The 21,021-nt window shown below is 34.5% G+C and overlaps 1 protein-coding gene across 1 annotated transcript; it reads left to right on the top strand.

Annotated features, from left to right (window-relative positions):
• The first annotated feature begins 470 nt into the window (after positions 1-470).
• On the top strand, positions 471-2,032 carry LOC111792776 (caffeoyl-CoA O-methyltransferase 5). The gene is made up of 5 exons (XM_023674359.1): positions 471-641; positions 736-815; positions 907-1,051; positions 1,329-1,460; positions 1,657-2,032. Exons 1-5 carry the CDS (start codon positions 543-545, stop codon positions 1,948-1,950), a joined length of 750 nt encoding a protein of 249 aa, XP_023530127.1. The 5' UTR covers positions 471-542; the 3' UTR covers positions 1,951-2,032.
• The last annotated feature ends 18,989 nt before the right edge of the window (positions 2,033-21,021 follow it).

The raw sequence follows: 21,021 nt of genomic DNA, 5'->3' as shown, positions 1-21,021 counted from the left end.
GTCAAATAGGAGTAAGACATCACTAGGTCGCCAAGTTGAGTCAAGCAGGTCGAGCTAAGCAGATATAAGTCAAGCATTTTGAACCAAACAGACTTAACATTTTGCAAAGCCCAATTTAGGATTTGTGTGGCCAATCTTATCCGACTTAATACAAAATCATACTTCTCGAGCTAAATTTCTTCAAGGTGAGCTATACTTCGAGATTAATTTGTATCTGCTAAAAATATTAATAATTCATAAGAAATAAAAGTTTTTATTATTATTATTTATTATTATTATTATTATTATTATTATTATTTAAGTATTATTAATTCAACCAATGACCAAAAAAAGAAAAAAAAGGTTCCAAGGTGGGGTCCACGTTCTCACCAATAGCAATAGGTTCAGCCTTCCACCAATCCCCGACCCGTTCCGGTTCAAACCGGGCCGTCATCCCTGTATATAACAACCCTCCATTTCCCCCACTTCTCACCGGAGCTCATCGGAATTTCAAAGGAAAAAAAGGGGGAAAAAACCAGAAGAAAGTTCGATAATCTCCGGCAATGGCTTCCACTACCGTCGCACAAGAAGATCAGAACCAAGCCGGAAGGCACCAGGAAGTCGGCCACAAGAGCCTCTTACAGAGCGATGCTCTGTATCAGGTAACCGTCTCCCTCGCCATCAAATTCTCACAAATTTAAATTCCTATTTCAATTCTTCCCATCACTGGAAACTTCTCTTCTCCGATTCTCGCAGTATATTCTCGAGACGAGCGTTTATCCGAGAGAGCCAGAACCGATGAAGGAATTAAGAGAATTGACTGCCAAACATCCATGGTTAGTTCTTCAGATACGATCTCGATTTAATTTTTCTGTTTTTCGATTTGCTATTGAAATTGATCCGAAATGGAAATCGATTCGGAAATAGGAACATCATGACGACATCGGCCGACGAAGGACAGTTCTTAAACATGCTTTTGAAGCTAATCAATGCAAAGAAGACGATGGAGATTGGAGTTTACACCGGCTATTCTCTCCTAGCTACAGCTCTAGCTCTTCCTGAAGATGGACAGGTAAGTAAGGTCAAAGATATTTAGTCATGAATTATAATTTATAATATATTGATTTTTTATTATAAGCAAATATTTAGATATGCATCCATTTGTTACCATTTACCATATCTATTTTTTTATTACAGGTAAATATCTTATATCCATTTATTGCTGTTATGTTTCCTTGTAATTTACTGTTTAAAGGATTATAAATAGAAAACTTACCCATCATTTTGGGTAGTTTTAGCCAATATTCTTATGTGAGGTTTCTAAAATATAACAAAAACGATGGTCGTAGATTCTGGCTATGGATATTAACAAAGAAAATTATGAGCTCGGTTTGCCGGTGATTGAGAAAGCGGGCGTTGCTCACAAGATCGAGTTTAAGGAAGGCCCTGCTCTCCCTGTTCTTGACGAGATGGTAGCGGATGTAAGAACTTTTTTTTTTTGGTTAATTTTTTTATTTTCTAGTTATATAATTGAATTTATTTGGATATTAAACAATCTCTATATGTTTGTAAAGATATGGTTGAGTTAACATAGGATTTGTTATTGAAATATAATATTTAAAAATTTAAAGCAAAAAATAATATGGTTTGAGTGTGATTGTGTGCATTAATTCACAGAAGAAGAATCATGGAAGTTACGACTTCATTTTTGTGGACGCTGATAAGGATAACTACATCAATTACCATAAGAGGTTGATCGATTTGGTTAAAGTTGGAGGAGTAATTGGGTACGACAACACTCTATGGAACGGGTCTGTTGTGGCCCCACCTGATGCACCAATGCGCAAGTACGTTAGGTATTATAGGGACTTCGTGCTGGAGCTCAATAAGGCTCTTGCTGCTGACCCTAGGATTGAGATCTGTATGCTCCCGGTTGGTGATGGAATTACTATCTGCCGTCGGATCAACTGAACATTTTAAAATTTCTTGCATTACCATTTAAAACAGTACTTTGGTTGCTCGAAATGAATGTCTTCCTTGAATTTGCTCGATTTTTTAATGTCTATTTGATATTATCTTATTTTAATCTCAATTTTCTATTGTATGTAATTCATATGAAGAATTTTAATGAATAATATTACCTTTTAAGAGTTTACCATTAGAAATTTATAATAATTTATGGGGTTTGATTTATAAAAAGTTTAGGTAAAATAGAGTTTTTAGTGCATGAAATTTAAATTTAAATTTTATTTAATTTTATTAAATCATTTTATTTAATCTAAATTTCCAATACGGGTTAATTTTAAATTTTATTTACCATTAATTCACAATTAATTATAATTATAGGTCATTTCTTACTATGATTCATTAAAAATGACCTAATTTGGATGATTATCATTAAAATTCATGAATAATTTTGTAGTTCATAATAGGAAAAAGACAAATCAAACATATTATATATATATATATATATATATATATATCAAGTAGAAGAATTTCTTACAAGATCCGACCACCTAACCCACCACACCAAACCAAGATTGGAAGTGAAATATATATACTTATAATATTATTTAATAAGTTTAATTATTGCTCAACTCTTAGGATTATCCATGGCCTGAGTTATAAAAAAATTATCATAGGGCTTAGGATCCACATTGGCTCTGAAGGGGTGGATTGTGATATCTCGTATTGGGGAGGAGAACAAACCACTATCTACACGGGTGTGAAAACTTTCCCCTAACAGACGCGCTTTAAAGCTTTGAGGGGAAACCCAAAAGGGAAAGTCCAAAAAGAACAATATCTGCTAGGGGTGGATTTAGCTCGTTACAAATGGTATCAGAGCCAGACATCGGACGATGTGTCAGCCTTCTCGCTGTTCCTCAAAGGGTGTAGACACAAGACGGTGTGCTAGTAAGGACGCTGGCCCCAAAGGGGGGTGGATTTGGGGGCGGTCGTACATCGATTGGAGGAAGGAATGAGTACCAGCGAAGACGCTCGGCCCCGAAGGGGGATGGATTGTGATGTCCCACATTGGTTGGGGAGGAGAACAAACCACCATTTATAAGGGTGTGGAAACCTTCCCCTTAAAGCCTCGAGGGGAAGCTCAAAGAGGAAGGGTGTGGAAACCTTCCTCTCAAACGCGTTTTAAAGTCTTGGGAGGAAGCCCAAAAAGGAAAACTCAAAGAGAACAATATCTGCTAGAGGTAGATTTGGGCCGTTAGCAACTAATAGTTTTTCTACTTCGGTGTTCACATGGTACATGTCCACGCCCAAAAAGAAAAACCCAAAGAGGACAATATCTGCTAGCGGTGGATTTGGGCCGTTAGCAACTAATAGTTTTTCTACTTCGGTGTTCACATGGTACATGTCCACGCCCAANGATATTCTTAGATAAATCTTTTTGGCTTTTTGACCTACTTGGATTGGTTATTGGCTTGTTGATTTACTTGAATCGACCTTTAGGCTGTTTTGATATGCTTGAATAAGCTTTTGGCTTTGTTGATCTTGTTGGATCATTCCTTGGCTTGTTGTCCATTAACTTGNGGAAAACGAAACGAAAGATAGGTCCCATCATTTCATTGCAGTTAAATCATTTCATTGCATGTACATGTAACCCCAGGTCACTTACTGAGTATTTCTTTAAATACTCAAGCCATGTGCTACTACATTTTTCAGGTTAAGGCAAGGCATTCCTGTACGGCTGACGACGGCATCGCAACTCGAGATCATGGCACATGCATAGGATAGTGGTATTTATTTTCTTAGACTTAGGATAGAATAGGATGTTTTAAACTTAAACGCTTATTTATTTTATTTCGGGTCTTTTGTTGTGTCGTTTTAAAGATGTTTTCGAAACACGTAAGTCCATGACTGTGTTTTAAGTTAAAGGTTATGTTTTATAGAATTTAAATGAAGTCTTCCGCATTCAATGTTTATGGTATGTATACAGTAACGACCTTAAATTAAGTAGAAAATTTCGGGTCGTTACATGAGGTTTTAAAAAAATTAGGGAAATATACTTCAATTTTTTTTATTTTTTTATTTTGTATAAGCGGTGGATTGTAACATCTTTACTTATCCTCTTGTATTTTTCTTTTTCTCGATTGTGTAAACTTTCATCCTAGGGCTTTGTTGATATTCTTAGATAAATCTTTTTGGCTTTTTGACCTACTTGGATTGGTTATTGGCTTGTTGATTTACTTGAATCGACCTTTAGGCTGTTTTGATATGCTTGAATAAGCTTTTGGCTTTGTTGATCTTGTTGGATCATTCCTTGGCTTGTTGTCCATTAACTTGTTAATCTTCTTGCAAGAACAACCCTTGACTTGTTGGTCTTCTTGGATGATCAGTCATTGTTTTGTGGATTTTCTTGAATGATCCTTTATTGGCTTGTAGATCTTCTTGCGANCCCAATAGTGGGGTCACTTACTGAGTATTTCCTTAAATACTCAAGCCATATACTACTACCGAAACGAAAGATAGGTCCCATCANTGATTTTCTTGAATGATCGTTTATGGGCTTGTAGATCTTCTTGCGAAATCGTGTTTGACTTGTGGATCTCTTTTTGATGATTGACCCTTGGCTTGCTGATCTTGGATGATCGGTCATTGTTTTGTTGATTTTCTTGAATGATCGTTTATGGGCTTGTAGATCTTCTTGCGAAATCGTGTTTGACTTGTGGATCTCTTTTTGATGATTGACCCTTGGCTTGCTGATCTTGGATGATCGGTCATTGTTTTGTTGATTTTCTTGAATGATCGTTTATGGGCTTGTGGATCTTCTTGCAAAATCGTGTTTGACTTGTGGATCTCTTTTTGATGATTGACCCTTGGCTTGTTGATCTACTTAGATGATTGGTCCTTTTATTGTCAATCTTCTTCGATGAACGACCATTGACCCGTTCATCTTCTTGATTGACCGGTCCTTGGTTATTAATCTTCTTGGATGAACAACTTGTCTAGGTTGAGCAAGACTGTATTGTAGAAGTTAAGTTTGTTTTGTGGTCTCTCTTAATGTAAGTAGCTCTCTTAATGGACGATATTAGAGCTCGGTTGTATACATATGAATTGGGTTGTACGATAAGATAAATGTTTATAATGATTGTGGTATCTTTGCATGCATTTGATATTTTCTTTTAAATATTAGTTATGGGNGTCTTTTGTTGTGTCGTTTTAAAGATGTTTTCGAAACACGTAAGTCCATGACTGTGTTTTAAGTTAAAGGTTATGTTTTATAGAATTTAAATGAAGTCTTCCGCATTCAATGTTTATGGTATGTATACAGTAACGACCTTAAATTAAGTAGAAAATTTCGGGTCGTTACATGAGGTTTTAAAAAAATTAGGGAAATATACTTCAATTTTTTTTATTTTTTTATTTTGTATAAGCGGTGGATTGTAACATCTTTACTTATCCTCTTGTATTTTTCTTTTTCTCGATTGTGTAAACTTTCATCCTAGGGCTTTGTTGATATTCTTAGATAAATCTTTTTGGCTTTTTGACCTACTTGGATTGGTTATTGGCTTGTTGATTTACTTGAATCGACCTTTAGGCTGTTTTGATATGCTTGAATAAGCTTTTGGCTTTGTTGATCTTGTTGGATCATTCCTTGGCTTGTTGTCCATTAACTTGTTAATCTTCTTGCAAGAACAACCCTTGACTTGTTGGTCTTCTTGGATGATCAGTCATTGTTTTGTGGATTTTCTTGAATGATCCTTTATTGGCTTGTAGATCTTCTTGCGAAATCGTGTTTGACTTGTGGATCTCTTTTTGATGATTGACCCTTGGCTTGCTGATCTTGGATGATCGGTCATTGTTTTGTTGATTTTCTTGAATGATCGTTTATGGGCTTGTGGATCTTCTTGCAAAATCGTGTTTGACTTGTGGATCTCTTTTTGATGATTGACCCTTGGCTTGTTGATCTACTTAGATGATTGGTCCTTTTATTGTCAATCTTCTTCGATGAACGACCATTGACCCGTTCATCTTCTTGATTGACCGGTCCTTGGTTATTAATCTTCTTGGATGAACAACTTGTCTAGGTTGAGCAAGACTGTATTGTAGAAGTTAAGTTTGTTTTGTGGTCTCTCTTAATGTAAGTAGCTCTCTTAATGGACGATATTAGAGCTCGGTTGTATACATATGAATTGGGTTGTACGATAAGATAAATGTTTATAATGATTGTGGTATCTTTGCATGCATTTGATATTTTCTTTTAAATATTAGTTATGGGACCTCATGTTTGAATATGAATGACATGTAATTTCATGATAAGTACGGTGGCAATTATTCATCTATTATCATGAAGTGCTATGACAGGTAAAGTTCGACTCTATTGATTGAGTGTCAATTTTTATCAGGTGAAATAAAGTCGGTTAGGATCGCACAATTCTCACACTCAATCGACGAATAACATAAAAAAACAAAAGAGAGAAGACACAAATAATTTAGCACTGGAATGAAAATCTTCATGGTGGCCGGTAGCACTGGGATGGAAATCTCCATGGTGGCTAGAAGTTTATATACTAATACTTCACGTAATTAGATATAATTCATCTAAGATAATATATAAGAATCCATCTTAGAAACTAAGTAGAAGAACATAATTTTATTATATTAAAATATCTTTACTAGCCAATATACTGTCTACCGTAAATAATACCTTTCTCAGATTTTCATCCTAATAAATACAAAACACAGAGTGAAGCAGTAGTTTTCACGAAGTGTCTTGTAATCTCTTCTCAGTTGGTAATCTTTTCTCGATTGGTGTTAAGAAAAAATGCCCACAAAAAATTGTATTTAACTATCCACTAAAATCGACAATCGAAGTGTTCTTTTTATAATTTGAATGGTCCTAGATCGTTTTAGGTCTGTGTGCTTGATGAGTGACTAATACCTATGGGTTCAACTAACGTGGTTGTTGTTTTTTTTTTTTTTTCTTTTTTTTTTTTCTTTTTGAGCAAACTAATGCTTGTTGTACATGGTTATTCCATATTTATTTTTGACATTAAAATCTATTTAAGAAAAGGAATATAAGCAAGTATATCTATGAAAATATAACACGTTCAATTTAAATTATAAATATAAACTAACTTTATAATGTGTACACCAAATATCTATTTTTGTTGCTACCAATTTAAACTTAGCTCAGTGATAAATAACATATACTTTCAATTAAGTCCAAACGAGTCCAAATCTCCATCGATGTTGGGCCTTATGATGGATCAAAGAGAGAGCAGATAAGTTGGGCATTTTGTTATTGATTTATGCAATGTTGGAAGTTTGGTTGGGAGATACTTATCATCTACTCAATAGGTCTATTTATCCTATGGGGCGAGGGTCTTAAGGACCTTTGAAGTGGAAAGTTGTCTGAACTCGATAGTCTGAACCTACTCAACTAAAATTATAACGACTTGATCGCGTTAGGTTAATTTTTTTAGATCTAAATAAATTTGGTTCAAATTTCGAGTTCGCTAGAAAAAATTTTGGATTCACCTGAATCGATAAAGTAATTATTAAACTATATTTAGATTCTTTACGTATTTGAAGACTTGCTGGAGTGGTTATTGAGTTTAATTATTTTATTTTTTTCTACTATCTTGCAAAATTATGATAGGTCTAGGGTTACGAACAGGGCTCACGTTCGCATGTGTGGATTGTGTGTATAGGGAAGTACTAGACATCTAATTTTGTCCAGACTAGAGGCTACCTTTGTGATGATTTTAATGATAGGTCCCTAATCATGAGTACATGTGTTTGCATTCCCTACCCTCGGTAGTAGAGTCACTTACTGAGTATTTCTTAAAATACACAAAACGTGTGCTATTTCTATTTCAGGTAAAGGCAAGACACCGCTAACAACGACATCGCAAATAAAGACCATGACACATGTATAGGATAATAGTATTTCATTTCTTAGACTTCAGGCTAGTACAGGGTGTTTTACTTTTAATGTTTATTTTTTTTATTTAGTATTTTATTACATTGTTTTAAAAATGTTGTCGAACATGGAAGTCCATGGTAGTGTTTTACGAAGAGGTTTTAAATGCTTATTTTCACCGAAGAGAGTATGTTATGATGATAATAGCAACTTTAGATTAACAGAAATCTAGAGTCGAGTAGTTATAGATATTTACATAAAAATTTTGTCCATAAATATTAATAGTCTCTTTAGGTGTTAGCCATTGTGCCAACCAAAATTATGTTCCTTTGTTTAAAAGAAACATTTTTTTGCATTATCACGTATAATGTCGACCACATTGTTTTTGTCTATTTAAAATTACAAATATTTTAAAAATAAATTTAGAAATTATTATATTTTTAAAATAAATTTAAATTTGAAAGAAAAATGCATTTTTAGATTTTAAGTTTTGAATTATTTTCAATAAGATTGAAAAAGGTATTTTAATACCGTACTCTCAACTGGCTCGAACCACTACGTTTACAGGTCCGAATTATTTGGGTTTTGTCTTCAACGACTTTTCCTGATTCGAGTGGTCGGTAGGTTTTGGATTGGTGTTTATAGAGGGTATGGTGTAGAAAATTGATTATGTATGTTGATGTTATTCAAACATGCATATTAAACATTAATGAACATTGTATGATATTTGAAGGCATTTTCAAAATTTGGTTATTAGTATATTTTTTCTTATTTCTAAATTTAATTGATAGTTTGAATCTTATTTAAACTTTGTGATTGGACTTTCAATTTCATTTTTGTTTCTCATTTTTAACATGGTATCAGAGAATCATTCTTGACAATATGGTGTGGCGTAGAAAATTGATTATGTATAATGATTAGATACAAATTTAGTTTTATGAGGTAGGAAATTAGTCTCTATAAGAATTTCAAGTCTTATAGTTGAATAAACGAATAGTTTTTATGATTTGAAAAAACTCTCCTACATAGTTTTTCAAGATTATTCAAATCATATGGAGCAAACCAAAAAGACTATGTAACAATCAGATGCCAGATATTATAAATTAGGTATTAGAGCTAGACATGGGATGGTGTGTCAGCGAGAACGCTAAGCCTCGAAAAGGGAGACACTAGGTGGTGTGCCAGCTAGGACGCTGAGCTCCAAAGGGAGTGAACACTGAACAGTGTGCCAGCTAAGACATTGGGACCCAAAGAGGAGTGAATTGTGAGATCCCACCTCAATTAGAGAGAGAGGAACAAGTGTCATAGAAAACATTGGACCTTGAAAAAGGTGAATTGTGAGATCTCACGTTGATTGGAGAGGGGTACGAAACATTTTTTTATAATGGTGTGGAAGCCTCTCGTTAAAAAACGTGTTTTAAAAACCTTGGGGAAAGTCTAAAAAGGATAAGCTAAAGAAAACAATATGTGCTAGCGGTAAGTTTAGACTGTTACAGACTAACTTTGTAATTCAACTTGAAAAATGTCGAACGAATATGATCAATAATGTCGAACATATATGATCAATTCAAACTATAAAAGATCAAATTTTGAATCAAACCCGAACAATCTTTAACTACTAAAACAAGCTCATCGACAAGATTCTAAACAAACGAAGACGACTTCCACAAACATTACAATGCCATCACTTCATCTTTATCTAAAAGATCTCATTCCGTATTCAAATCTCCCTCTCCCAAATGTACTTTGAAAACAAGTCCATTGACAAAGAGAAAAGGATAGAAGTTGTTTGGATAACATGAAGCAACTCAACTCATTGGGTTTGAATAACTGTGTTTAGCGCCGTATATTCCAAAAATGGCAAACAAATTCATTCATTATTTTGTTTGTGTTTGTTTCCTGGGAAAATTCCAAGTGGGAAAATTCCAGGCTGGGGATTTGGTGGGTGGGTATGGATTTTGATTCCCGCACCCACTTTTTTCTTTCATTTGCTCCACTCTTTAGCCACATCCTCCTACTCAGATACCAAAATTTGCTATCTCTTCTTCTATCTGATTCCATTTTGGTGGATATCGATTTGCTTGTTCATACTCATACTTCTTTCTTTTTCACAATGTTTCTACCAATCATTCATGTCCAACCATTCTGTGCCTATTGCTTCCTTTTCGACAAATTACTCGTACTATACGTGTCGAGGAGAGCGTTCTTGTAATAATGAGTAGAAATCGTTTTAATTCTTTTCAACAAATTTCTCGTACTATACGTGTCGAGGAGAGCGTTCTTGTAATAATGAGTAGAAATTGTTTTAGTTCTTTTCAACAAATTACTCGTACTATACGTGTCGAGGAGAGCGTTCTTGTAATAATGAGTAGAAATTGTTTTAGTTCTTTTCAACAAATTACTCGTACTATACGTGTCGAGGAGAGCGTTCTTGTAATAATGAGTAGAAATTGTTTTAGTTCTTTTCAACAAATTACTCGTACTATACGTGTCGAGGAGAGCGTTCTTGTAATAATGAGTAGAAATTATTTTAGTTCTTTTCAACAAATTACTCGTACTATACATGTCGAGGAGAGCGTTCTTGTAATAATGAGTAGAAATCGTTTTAATTCTTTTCAACAAATTTCTCGTACTATACGTGTCGAGGAGAGCGTTTTTGTAATAATGAATAGAAATCGTTTTAATCCTCTTCAACAAATTACTCGTACTATACGTGTCGAAGAGAGAGTTCTTGTAATAATGAGTAGGAATCGTCTTAACTTTGTCTTCGATTATAGTTATTATACGTTTAAAATTTCATTTTGGTTGATGTGCTTTCAAGTTGATTCATAATGTTAATGTTTATCAAGAAACCATGCAATACAACATAAGTTTGTTCTAGAAAAGTTAATAATAAATTAATGATGAGGACCAAATTTAAGTATTATGGATAGTACAAGGATTAAATTTAGGTATATGAAAATATAACGACTACAATAGAATGAAGCTGAAAGTATACGAACTAAAATGATATATATTGTGAACATAATGATCATAGCAACATTATTGTGAACATAATGATCGTGTCCTTGCCTCGTAGCGTACGCGTCTGTACTATCATAAAAGAAGGAGGGGTATCCTCGATGCATGAGCACACAATAACGTAGGAGGTCCCAACATTTTTTCTTTTTCATTATTATGTATTACAACCCTTCTAGCATTTTCCTTCAAATCATAACACTTTTATCTTAGTTTTCCATGCGTATATCGGGACTGTACACTATGCCAATTGGTCATTTGCTTGTCAATCATATCATATCTGTCATATCATAAACTTATGATGTCTTCAAACGTATCAATTCATATCATGTACATATCATATATCATAATAGTCACATAACATAATCCGAGCATGTCTTCAAACATATCATATCATAAACACATCAATTCATCAAATACAGCATCATATTCACGTATCATCTCATACACATCATTTCATAACAGTTTGCATATACGAGTATACAACACGTACGAAGCCATGAGCACGCGTCATCATTCAACTACTGCGACCCTTTGATGCTAGCTTAAGGCTACCCTAAAATTTAATTCTGCCTAAGAAGTTCATCATCATAAATTAGAATTCTACTATGGAAATTGACTCACCTAGTATTGCATATAATAATTTAAACTTACTCCTAATAATTTAAACTAGCTAAGCCTAATTTTGCATAAAATAATTTGAACTAACTAAAAATAGTCATACTAACAACTCTTCTGAAAAGTTGAAACTAGTAGGAAAGAACTCGAGCGTATCAAACCCAAGTCGGATCAGCCAAAATGTTGGCCTAGAGTTTTCAAAAAACGTATTTTCTACTGGTTTCGAACGGTTCAAGTGGGATATAAAAATAAAAATAAAAACGTGTTTTTAGGTTATTACAAATAATTCATGTCGTTTGTGAGGAAGAAAAAGTTTGCTTGTGAAGCATATAGATGATATTCAAAGATAAGTAAAAATCTTGAAATTAACGATCATAATCTAGACCAAAACAATTTGAACAAAAGAGCAAACGTCAAAAAACAAAACGAGGTCGACCAATACCTACTGATTGAGGTCGACCAGACTCATTATAGCTACAAGACAACTCCAACTAGAAGAACACTCTCCACGAGAACGATTGAGATCATTACTTATTGGTTGCAAGACAACACTTATTGGTACGCTCCAACTAAAAGTACTTGTTATTGGTACCTACAAGACAACACCTATTGGTACCAATAGTTAGGGTCGGCCAAGCTCCTCCATTATTCCTACAACTATAAGACAACACTTATTGGATGAGGTCGATAGACTCGTTAAACATCATAGTCTGTATGAAAGTTAGGTGTGTTATCTATCTAAATTTTGACAATTACGCTATTTTTCTTCCATCGTATCATTCATTGTGCATACAAAAAGGATTGGTTGAACTAATTAAAAAAAAGAAAGAAAAGAAAAGGGAAACATCCTCCCCTAGATTAGGTCATTATTATAGATTAGCTAATGATTATAATGGAGAATAAGAACCCTTTTTGTTTGGTTTGTCTTATTATATCACTCTATTCTTTAGCCACGTTGTGGCAAACACAAATTTAGGGTAAGATTGTAAAGGAACAAGTTTTAATAAGTGCATGAAATAAGAATATCCATTTCCCATGAAACAAAATCAAAGTTGAAAGCAAATTGGTATTCTCTTTTCCCCTTCCTTCGAAACAAACATGTTGCTTTCAAACATGTTCAATGCCCACTTAGAACAATGGAATAATAATAATAATGAGAAGAGGATATGCATAAAATTTAAAAAATAGGGTTTTGGAGATAAAGAATGAGGCACTATCATATCACTTGTAATTTTCTAAAGGGATTTTGAAGATCACAAGAGTATCTAACACACAAACTTCAAATGGAATATTACTTTAAAAGCTAACAACATTAGAATCTATTGTCCTCAAATATAGAAGGTGGGGATGAACTCAACGTCTTATTCTTCTATGTAGTAATGATTACTCGAATGAATTTCATTTTCTATTCTTTTTTTAAGTCGAGATTGTATGACACCTGTAAAAAGATGTGAAATTACATCTGAATGAGAGTGATCTTAAGAATACAATAGCTATGAAGACTTAAAAGAATTGAAAATCGCTACTTATACCAACGAGAGACACGTTTCTTTTCGATGGTTTAATCATAGAATGTAACAACCCAGGTCCACCGCTAGTAGATATTGTCCTCTTTGGGCTGCCTCCTCAAGGCTTTAAAACGCATCTCAGAGCCAGACACTGGACGATGTGTCAGCCTTCTTGCTGTTCCCCAAAGGGGGTAGACACGAGGCGGTGTACCAGTAAGAACGCTTGGCCCCAAAGGGGGGTGGATTTGGTGGCGGTCCCATATCGATTGGAGAAAAGAACGAGTGTCAGCAAGGACATTGGGTCCCAAAGGGGGGTGGATTGTGATGTCCCATATTGGTTGGGGAGGAGAACAAAATACAATTTCTAAGGGTGTGGAAACCTTCCCAGCATACGCGTTTTAAAGCCTTGAGGGGAAACCCGAAGAAAAAAAAAGCTCAAAGAGGACAATATCGGCTAGCGATGAATCTGGGTTCTTACCTAGAAACTCCAAAAGACTTTTGTAAATGGATTTTCTACCCAAAAGCTCATAATTTCTAAGTGGTTTATTTGGCTAGATTTCATGTCTCATCTAAAAATTCTTGTCCCTTGATTTTAGTCACACATGNGACTTTTTTTTTTTTTTTTTCACTTTTCGTTGGGGCGAGAGGAGAGAATCGTCGTTTTATAGCTGCTCCTCTACCGCTACCTTTTGCCCTCATTGCTAACTTGAACAGAAAAGAGAACGAGAATTGCAATAGCTCCTATTTTCACTCTCTACCGACATCAAAATCTTGTCATATTTGAGTGGAGTCCACCTTGTTCATAGTCAACAGCAATTGTAGCGATTCATGCCCAAGATTCATATCAAAATTCAAAATTTACCCTACAAACCCTATGACATAGTAACATGACTTACTCCTCATTTCTAAGAGTGAAAACTATCTCCATAGACCAACAAAACGAGTTCTTCCAACATGTTTTGTCTCACGCACATGCATGTTAGAAAACTTACCCAGAAATCACACAACTGACATAGAATTGTTCCAAACAAAACATGCTTAACTATGAAATTTCTATGATTGATATAGACAATGAATTTCAGTTCCTTTAAATTCTTCTTATTCATCATATTTTTTTTAGGATCACTCTCATTTATTCTCAGGTCTCTCGATTCATTCATATCATTCATATACCATTTCCTTAGTCGAGTGCCACAATAGCAATAACAAATTTGAAAGAAAGAAGTATATTAGCATAAGAAAAGGGCATAATAATGTAGAAAGATATGTAGAATCAAAGGAAATGTTGAAAGTTATTGGAGTGATGTGTGAGTTGGGCATTAAAGTAAAGATTGTTCAACCCTCCAATGATGGGCAGACTGCCCTAACAACCTTACTTCTCTTTCTTCTTTAGGGAATGGGCTCACGCCGACCTTTCTGGGTTTTCTATCTCTATTTTACCATTTCAACACCTTTTTTTTTCTTTTTCTTTTTATTAAATTTTCATCTTTTATATATATATATATATATATATATATATATATATATATATATATATATATATTATTTTTAAATGTTGATTGATTTAAGAAAATATAATTTAAATTTTAAAAATTGCAAGTTTCCTTTAAAAATAATTACGAAATTAATAAAAATAAAAATATCTAACTTTTTTTTAAAATAAATTAAAAATAAATTTACCATGAAAATAGGTTTAAAAAATATTCTTTTTTATGAACTTTATCTATAATGTATCCATAAACAGTTTTCTCGTAAAATATTTTTTTTTTAATAAAACTTTTAAAATTTTATAAATATTTTTTAATATTTTTAAAAAATGTTAAAAAGATATTAATGAAAGTTTTAAAATTTAAGGGTATTTTGTAAATATTATTAAAAAAATAATATTTTTTAAACTTTTAAAAAGGTTTAAAGATTTTATTATTATTATTATTTATTTATTTTGAGATAAAAAGTATAGAATTTAGGAATAATTTGATTAATTTAAGAAGAAATAATGAAAAAGAGGAAGGGGGTGGTTGTTTGTATGCGACGCCGTTTTCAAGGCAGATTAAGCTCACAAAGCCACAAAAAATGAATGTATGTATTTGTGTATTTGTATTTGTTTGGGTTCTTAGAATCTGCAGCGTTTCCACACTTCCCCAACTTGCCTTTCCACGCTTTGTCCTCTCGATCCTTGCATGAAATAATATTCAAATAATTTTTAATTTAAGTTTCGTTACTAAACCGAGTACGTGAGAACAAATTCAAAAGACAAAAGTAAGCAAATTTGGAGCCAAATACAACTTTGGTTGATCTCAACCAAGTAAGTGTTATTACTATGAGTGTGGTTAGAAGTTGTGTTATGTATGATGACATGTACTCAATGACTACGCACGTGTCATATGTCTATTATGTGATGTGATTATATTGTGTTATGCCTATAATATGATACATTTATGATATGATACGATACGTTTATGAAATGATATGATATGTTTTGAGATATGATACATGTTGTGACATGATATGACACGTGTATAATATGATATAATGTGGCATGAAGTATGATATAAATGTCATACAATAAGATGTTTCGACATGATGCACAACTCTGATACATGTATTGAAAGCTATGATAAAAATGATATGATACGACGGAAGATGGAAGGGGTTGTTTTACATGGATGAATGAAAATGTTGGGAACTCATGCATTATTGTATGTTACATGCATCGGGGAATTTTTCCTTTTACGATGGTAAGAACGTGTACATTATGAAACATGAAAACGATCATTATGATTATCATAATATTGTGATGATCACTATTCCTACCAGCTGTTTGGCAATAGGACCGTGTGTAGAATAGTAAATATACATCCAATTACTCGCTTAGGATAGTCGCTAAGAGAATATGAATTTAAATGATAGGTCTCGCTCATGATTGTATTTGTCTAACCTCAACAGTGGGGTCACTTGCTGAGTATTTTTTAAAATACTCAAGTTACATGCTACTCTTCTTTTTTAAGTAAAGGCAAGGTTTTCCTCTACTGGTGATTGCAACTTAAAATACCATGACACATGCATAGGGTAGTTGTATTTAATTTTGAAGCCTATAAAATATTTTAGTATTATTTTACTAAGGTCTATTTTAATTTATTTTTTAAACATCTTTTAATAAACATGCAAGTCCACTTAATTTTGAGATGGGTGGAAGAGAAAATAAATATTATTAAAAAAAATAGAAAAAATGGTCAAAGTCAACATGGATGGGCAAAGTCTTTTTTGCCCCTCCCTCTCTCTATTTAAAAAAGTTTGGGTTACCCTATGTATGCAAGGGATGCAACAAAGACTCGAATGAGTATTGGATATAGCCGACCCAAATGACAAATGTTTGGCATTGGTTGGGCCACATGTCGGTGGTAGAAAATAGAAGATAATTCGAGTCATGTCGCGTCATCCCAAGTTCGAAGGAGTATTGGATATAGCCAACCCGAAGACCTGCCCTGAAGCCACCAACCCGACCCAAAATCGACTTGCTTGCTCGACTACCAATTTGTAGAGAGTGTGACACGTGCACATGAGCCTGTGTGAGAGAACTTATAGGGCATGTAGGCACATGTGAAGATCGTGAATACGATTTTTTTACCTGTTTGACTTATGTTCGACAACTTTCACTCCAACCTTGATTTCAGTTGAATTAGGACCTACCAAAGAATTTTTTCAGAAAATTCAGAACTCATAACAAGCGATAAATCAAGCTCAATAAGACACGCTTCACCCATGTAAGTAGCCATTTGGACTTTATCAAATAATACTTGTAGGGATCACTAGGATATACCGGCATGCAAGCATAACTTGTCTTATATGTATAGAATATGTATGATTAGGACCTTAGGGAGCAATTTTGGATGAGAGTGTTATGTATGTTATGTGAAATTATGATACTGCCCTTAGGGTGCGACTTACATCATGCATGATATTTTAATGTTGTCTTTTGTGCTAGAAGGAGGATGATCATGTATGTATTTTGTGTTTTAGGTGATTGACACGATTATCTCCTTAACCAAGCATGCATGAAAATGTAGGATAGCTTCAGGTGATGGATTTAGTATTCTCCCTGTCTAGCATAGTTTTATGCATTGTGTTAAGATTACGACGCTAGAGTTCGGCTGGTTAAACTATAACCTAAATCAGGATGCCTCTAGTAGATCGAGCCCCTTAGATTCATGAGCCACGATCAAGGGTTTAGACACTAGTGCTCCAATGCTCCAAGATGATTAGCGGCCTAGACCCTAATGCTCCAAGACCAAGAAAACTCAAGGAGTTAGTATAGAGAGTTATCGAGTAGAAAGTTAACGTTTTAAGCCGCCTAAATACCCTAAGAACTTAGTAGACCTCCACGACACTCATGAATGCCTAGGGTAGCTCTACAGGGCGTTAGTAGTGTGAATGGTATCATCAGATTCTCCACCACGCTTTCCATTTCAGTACCCCAATAGCGTTATCCAGTTACCTAAGTTGAATCCAATAGGTTTAGACTGAGTTATGGCAGTGCGTCGAGGTGACTAGGTGTCATCACCTTGTGGAAATGGCCATGGGTCCCCTAAATAGAAGTTTTGGATTGTAAACCCATCCTAGGAGGAGGCGAGGGACACACATGTGAACTAGTACTTGGTCGGCACATAAAATCAAACCATTATTTTAAACCATAACAAATTGTTCATGGGTTTCTTATAACTGGTCACACTTTTATGGGTTGAGTAGGTAGTGTCTTTATACGCTCGTCAGAGTCAAGCCAGATGATCTTAATCCATGTTAAGTCATGAACGGTTGGCCTCGTTTTAAAAAAGAAACTAATTCCTTGATTTTGCTCCATATCATTTATGTATGTATGCATGTCTAACCTCAACGGCCAGATCGTTAATGGATGTTTTTAAATACTTTTAAAGAGATGGAAAATTTTTTTTTTTTTTTTGTTTTTTTTGTTTTTTTTAGTTAATTAATTAACTTATTTTGTTTTATTTTAAACACAATATGGGATGGGCCCCACAAAATGTTTATCAGATGGTGACGGTTGGATGGGTTTACTGGTGCGGACCCACAGAGTACCAGCCCCTTCGCCAACCATCCAGATATTGACACGTGGCAGAACCAGGCACGAACGATAAAAAATCTAAAAAGTAAACGAAATTGGGTGCCAGCTTGTAAGGGATTCCACGTGGTGGTTTCTCCGTAAGTTGGGGCACCGACTGGACCCACAATAGAGGGGTGACGTTGGCTTCACCATGGGATCTGTAATATCAGGAGATCACAACGGGACGTCCATGATGACAACCTTGTGAGCCCTAATGCACCGCCGTTTTATTTTTGGGTCCCATTCCACGTGATGCATTGCCCCTCCCACTAAATTACCAACTAATCTTTTCCACCAATTTTGTAGGTTTGTTTAATACATTTATTAATAAATTATTCCATTTCTCATCCTATCAAGTCACTCTATTGGAAATTCAAGAGATGGAACCACTCGCTCGAGAATCGACAAAGTCAATTATGTCTTATAAATAGTGCTAAGCAGTTCTAGTCGAGGCTGACGTTGCAATGACAATGTCTCGAAAAGACAAAGCGATCAGATCAGACTTACAAATTTTGATACTGAAAAAGTGGAAGCGACAAGCCAAGGCCGATGAGTGGTATTAGGTAAAAAGCCCTCCGTAGAAAACCAACCTAATCAAGCCGACCAGTGATGTTGAAGGATTGGATAAGTTAGGTCATGAAAGTTCTCAAGAGTTCCAAATATCAAGCCTTATGATCCGAAGATGGATCTAGTGGAACACCTAAACATCTACAAATCGTGGATGGAACTCCATAAAGTTTCGGCTGCAGTTCAAAATAGAGCATTCATTTATTCATTGATGGGTTCGTTTGGAAAATGGTTTTAGAGAGATAGAAAGAGGTCGGTTAGTTGTTTCAAAGAACTAGTACGTGCCTTTGTGATTCAGCTCTTAGAAGGAAAAGTCTAATCGGAACCTCACGTTCATATGTTGATAATCAAATAGAGGCCAAAAGAAACGTTTCTAGAATATGTTTTACATTCCAACAAAGAAGTTCTACATATCGATAGTGTCATAGATGCAACTATCTTGATCGCAATACTAGTTAGACGGTAGGATAAGAGACTCCTTCATTTCAAAGAATCAAACTCTAACATTGAACTCATTGATAGGACATGAAAATACATTAGTATTGAACTGTTGTTGAGATCAAAAGAAGTAGCAACCTTAAACAAATAAGGAAAGCTGAGGGGAAGGATGGTCGAGAAAAAAAGAAATTAACACATTCTTATACAAAATTCAGATGAACTCAAAGAGAATGCTAGAATTTGATTATTTCTTAAAATCAAATATCTGCCCGCAAGATTTGGAACATTTTTCTAAATGGAATCACTCCACCATTAAACTTGATCGACACTTGAATGCAATCTACCACAAAAATTGCTTAAAATCTTATAAATATCAAATGAAATCTCCAAATTCCATATCAATTTTATGAGTATTTATAGTCTCCCTACAAACGAAACCTCCGGTCCTTTAAATGCCCACTAAAAGAAGTTATGATCATGATTGACACGTTTTAAGAGAAGTTACAACCATGATTGACACGTTTGATAATTTTCCACTACCTTTCAAATGTCCACTACAAGATGTTATCCCATGATTCGCAAGTAACTCCCCCACCAAACTCCCCACTCCCCTTCAAATTCCCTGTTCAATAAGTTATGAAATTAAAATAATAAATAAAGTCTTTCAAAGAAATTATCAATCAAGTGCTATTTATTGCTTACGGGTGCTCCACTTCAGCCTTGTAAATGTTGACTTCTAAAGTTTCAAATGATCCTTCCTCACCCGAGCCAATTTGTAACACATGAAATGGAGGCTAAATTGAGTCTATCCAATTAATAGATGAAGAATGAACGTTTTTTGAAATTTCTTGGTCTTGGATCATATAATAGATCCAGTTGAAACATGTAGAACATTGTAATCCTTACCATTCCGACTCCTCAAAAAATAAATATAAAAATGACAAGAACAAGTATGGTCTCTTTCGTAGACGCCACGACCACACAACTACATACTTTCATTAATTGAGATCAAAGTCTTGATTTACTAAGGATATCTAAAGAATACACTAGACACAAAAATCTAGGGAGTAGAGGCCGACTAGAGCATGAACCTCCATGTGAGAACACGACCATATTTGGGAGTTAAGCCAGGGAGAATCAAGCAAAAAGCGAACAATTATACCCCAAGAAGCTTGATTCCACAATTGTTTTATTTGTGACAACATCTAAAGTTATGAAGCTGTTGAAAGACTACATAGAACTTCCAATCATCTCTAGAGAAGGATAGAGAATAATTAGAAAAAATGGTTACTTCTCAATTGTAGACTATACGTTAGCCTACAATACAATACTAGGGACATGACTTTACACGAACTCAGAGAAGTCGCTTCCACCTACCATCAAACTCGTGAAGTTCTTAACGAATTGATTTTGATCTTTGTAGAAGAGATTATCATAAAATCAATAAAAATGTCTCAAGAAAGTGACAACTAAAACAGACGTATTAGTAGTGAGTTAGATAGCACTAAAGCTCGAGTTAAACTTTAAGGTGGAACAAGAACACGTAAGGGAACAGTTAACTTTATATATATACTCCATATTAACTCTAATTTAGATGTGTGATTTTTCTCGATAAAAATTAGGTCGTTCTAGAATTTACGAAAGAAAACGAAGTTATCCAAATAAAGAAACCGTAAAAATGATGAGGAAACACAATAACATTTAGGTTAAAAGAAGAAAATGATGTAGCAACCAACCTAAGCTTTTGAGCAATAAATGCAAGGAGGGTATGCTATAGGTTGTCTTCTTATATTCCATTTCCTCCCTCCTTTGGGCAAAGGACATGAAAAAGGTCCCATTTTGCTCATCCATTCTTTTTCATTTCTCCATGTGCATATTACTCTCTTTTCTCTCTC

The sequence above is a fragment of the Cucurbita pepo genome, chromosome LG04, assembly GCF_002806865.2.
Source record: "Cucurbita pepo subsp. pepo cultivar mu-cu-16 chromosome LG04, ASM280686v2, whole genome shotgun sequence".
Taxonomy (NCBI): domain Eukaryota; kingdom Viridiplantae; phylum Streptophyta; class Magnoliopsida; order Cucurbitales; family Cucurbitaceae; genus Cucurbita; species Cucurbita pepo.
The sequence above is the reverse complement of the archived record's forward strand: the minus strand, read 5'-3'. Positions and strand labels throughout refer to the sequence as shown.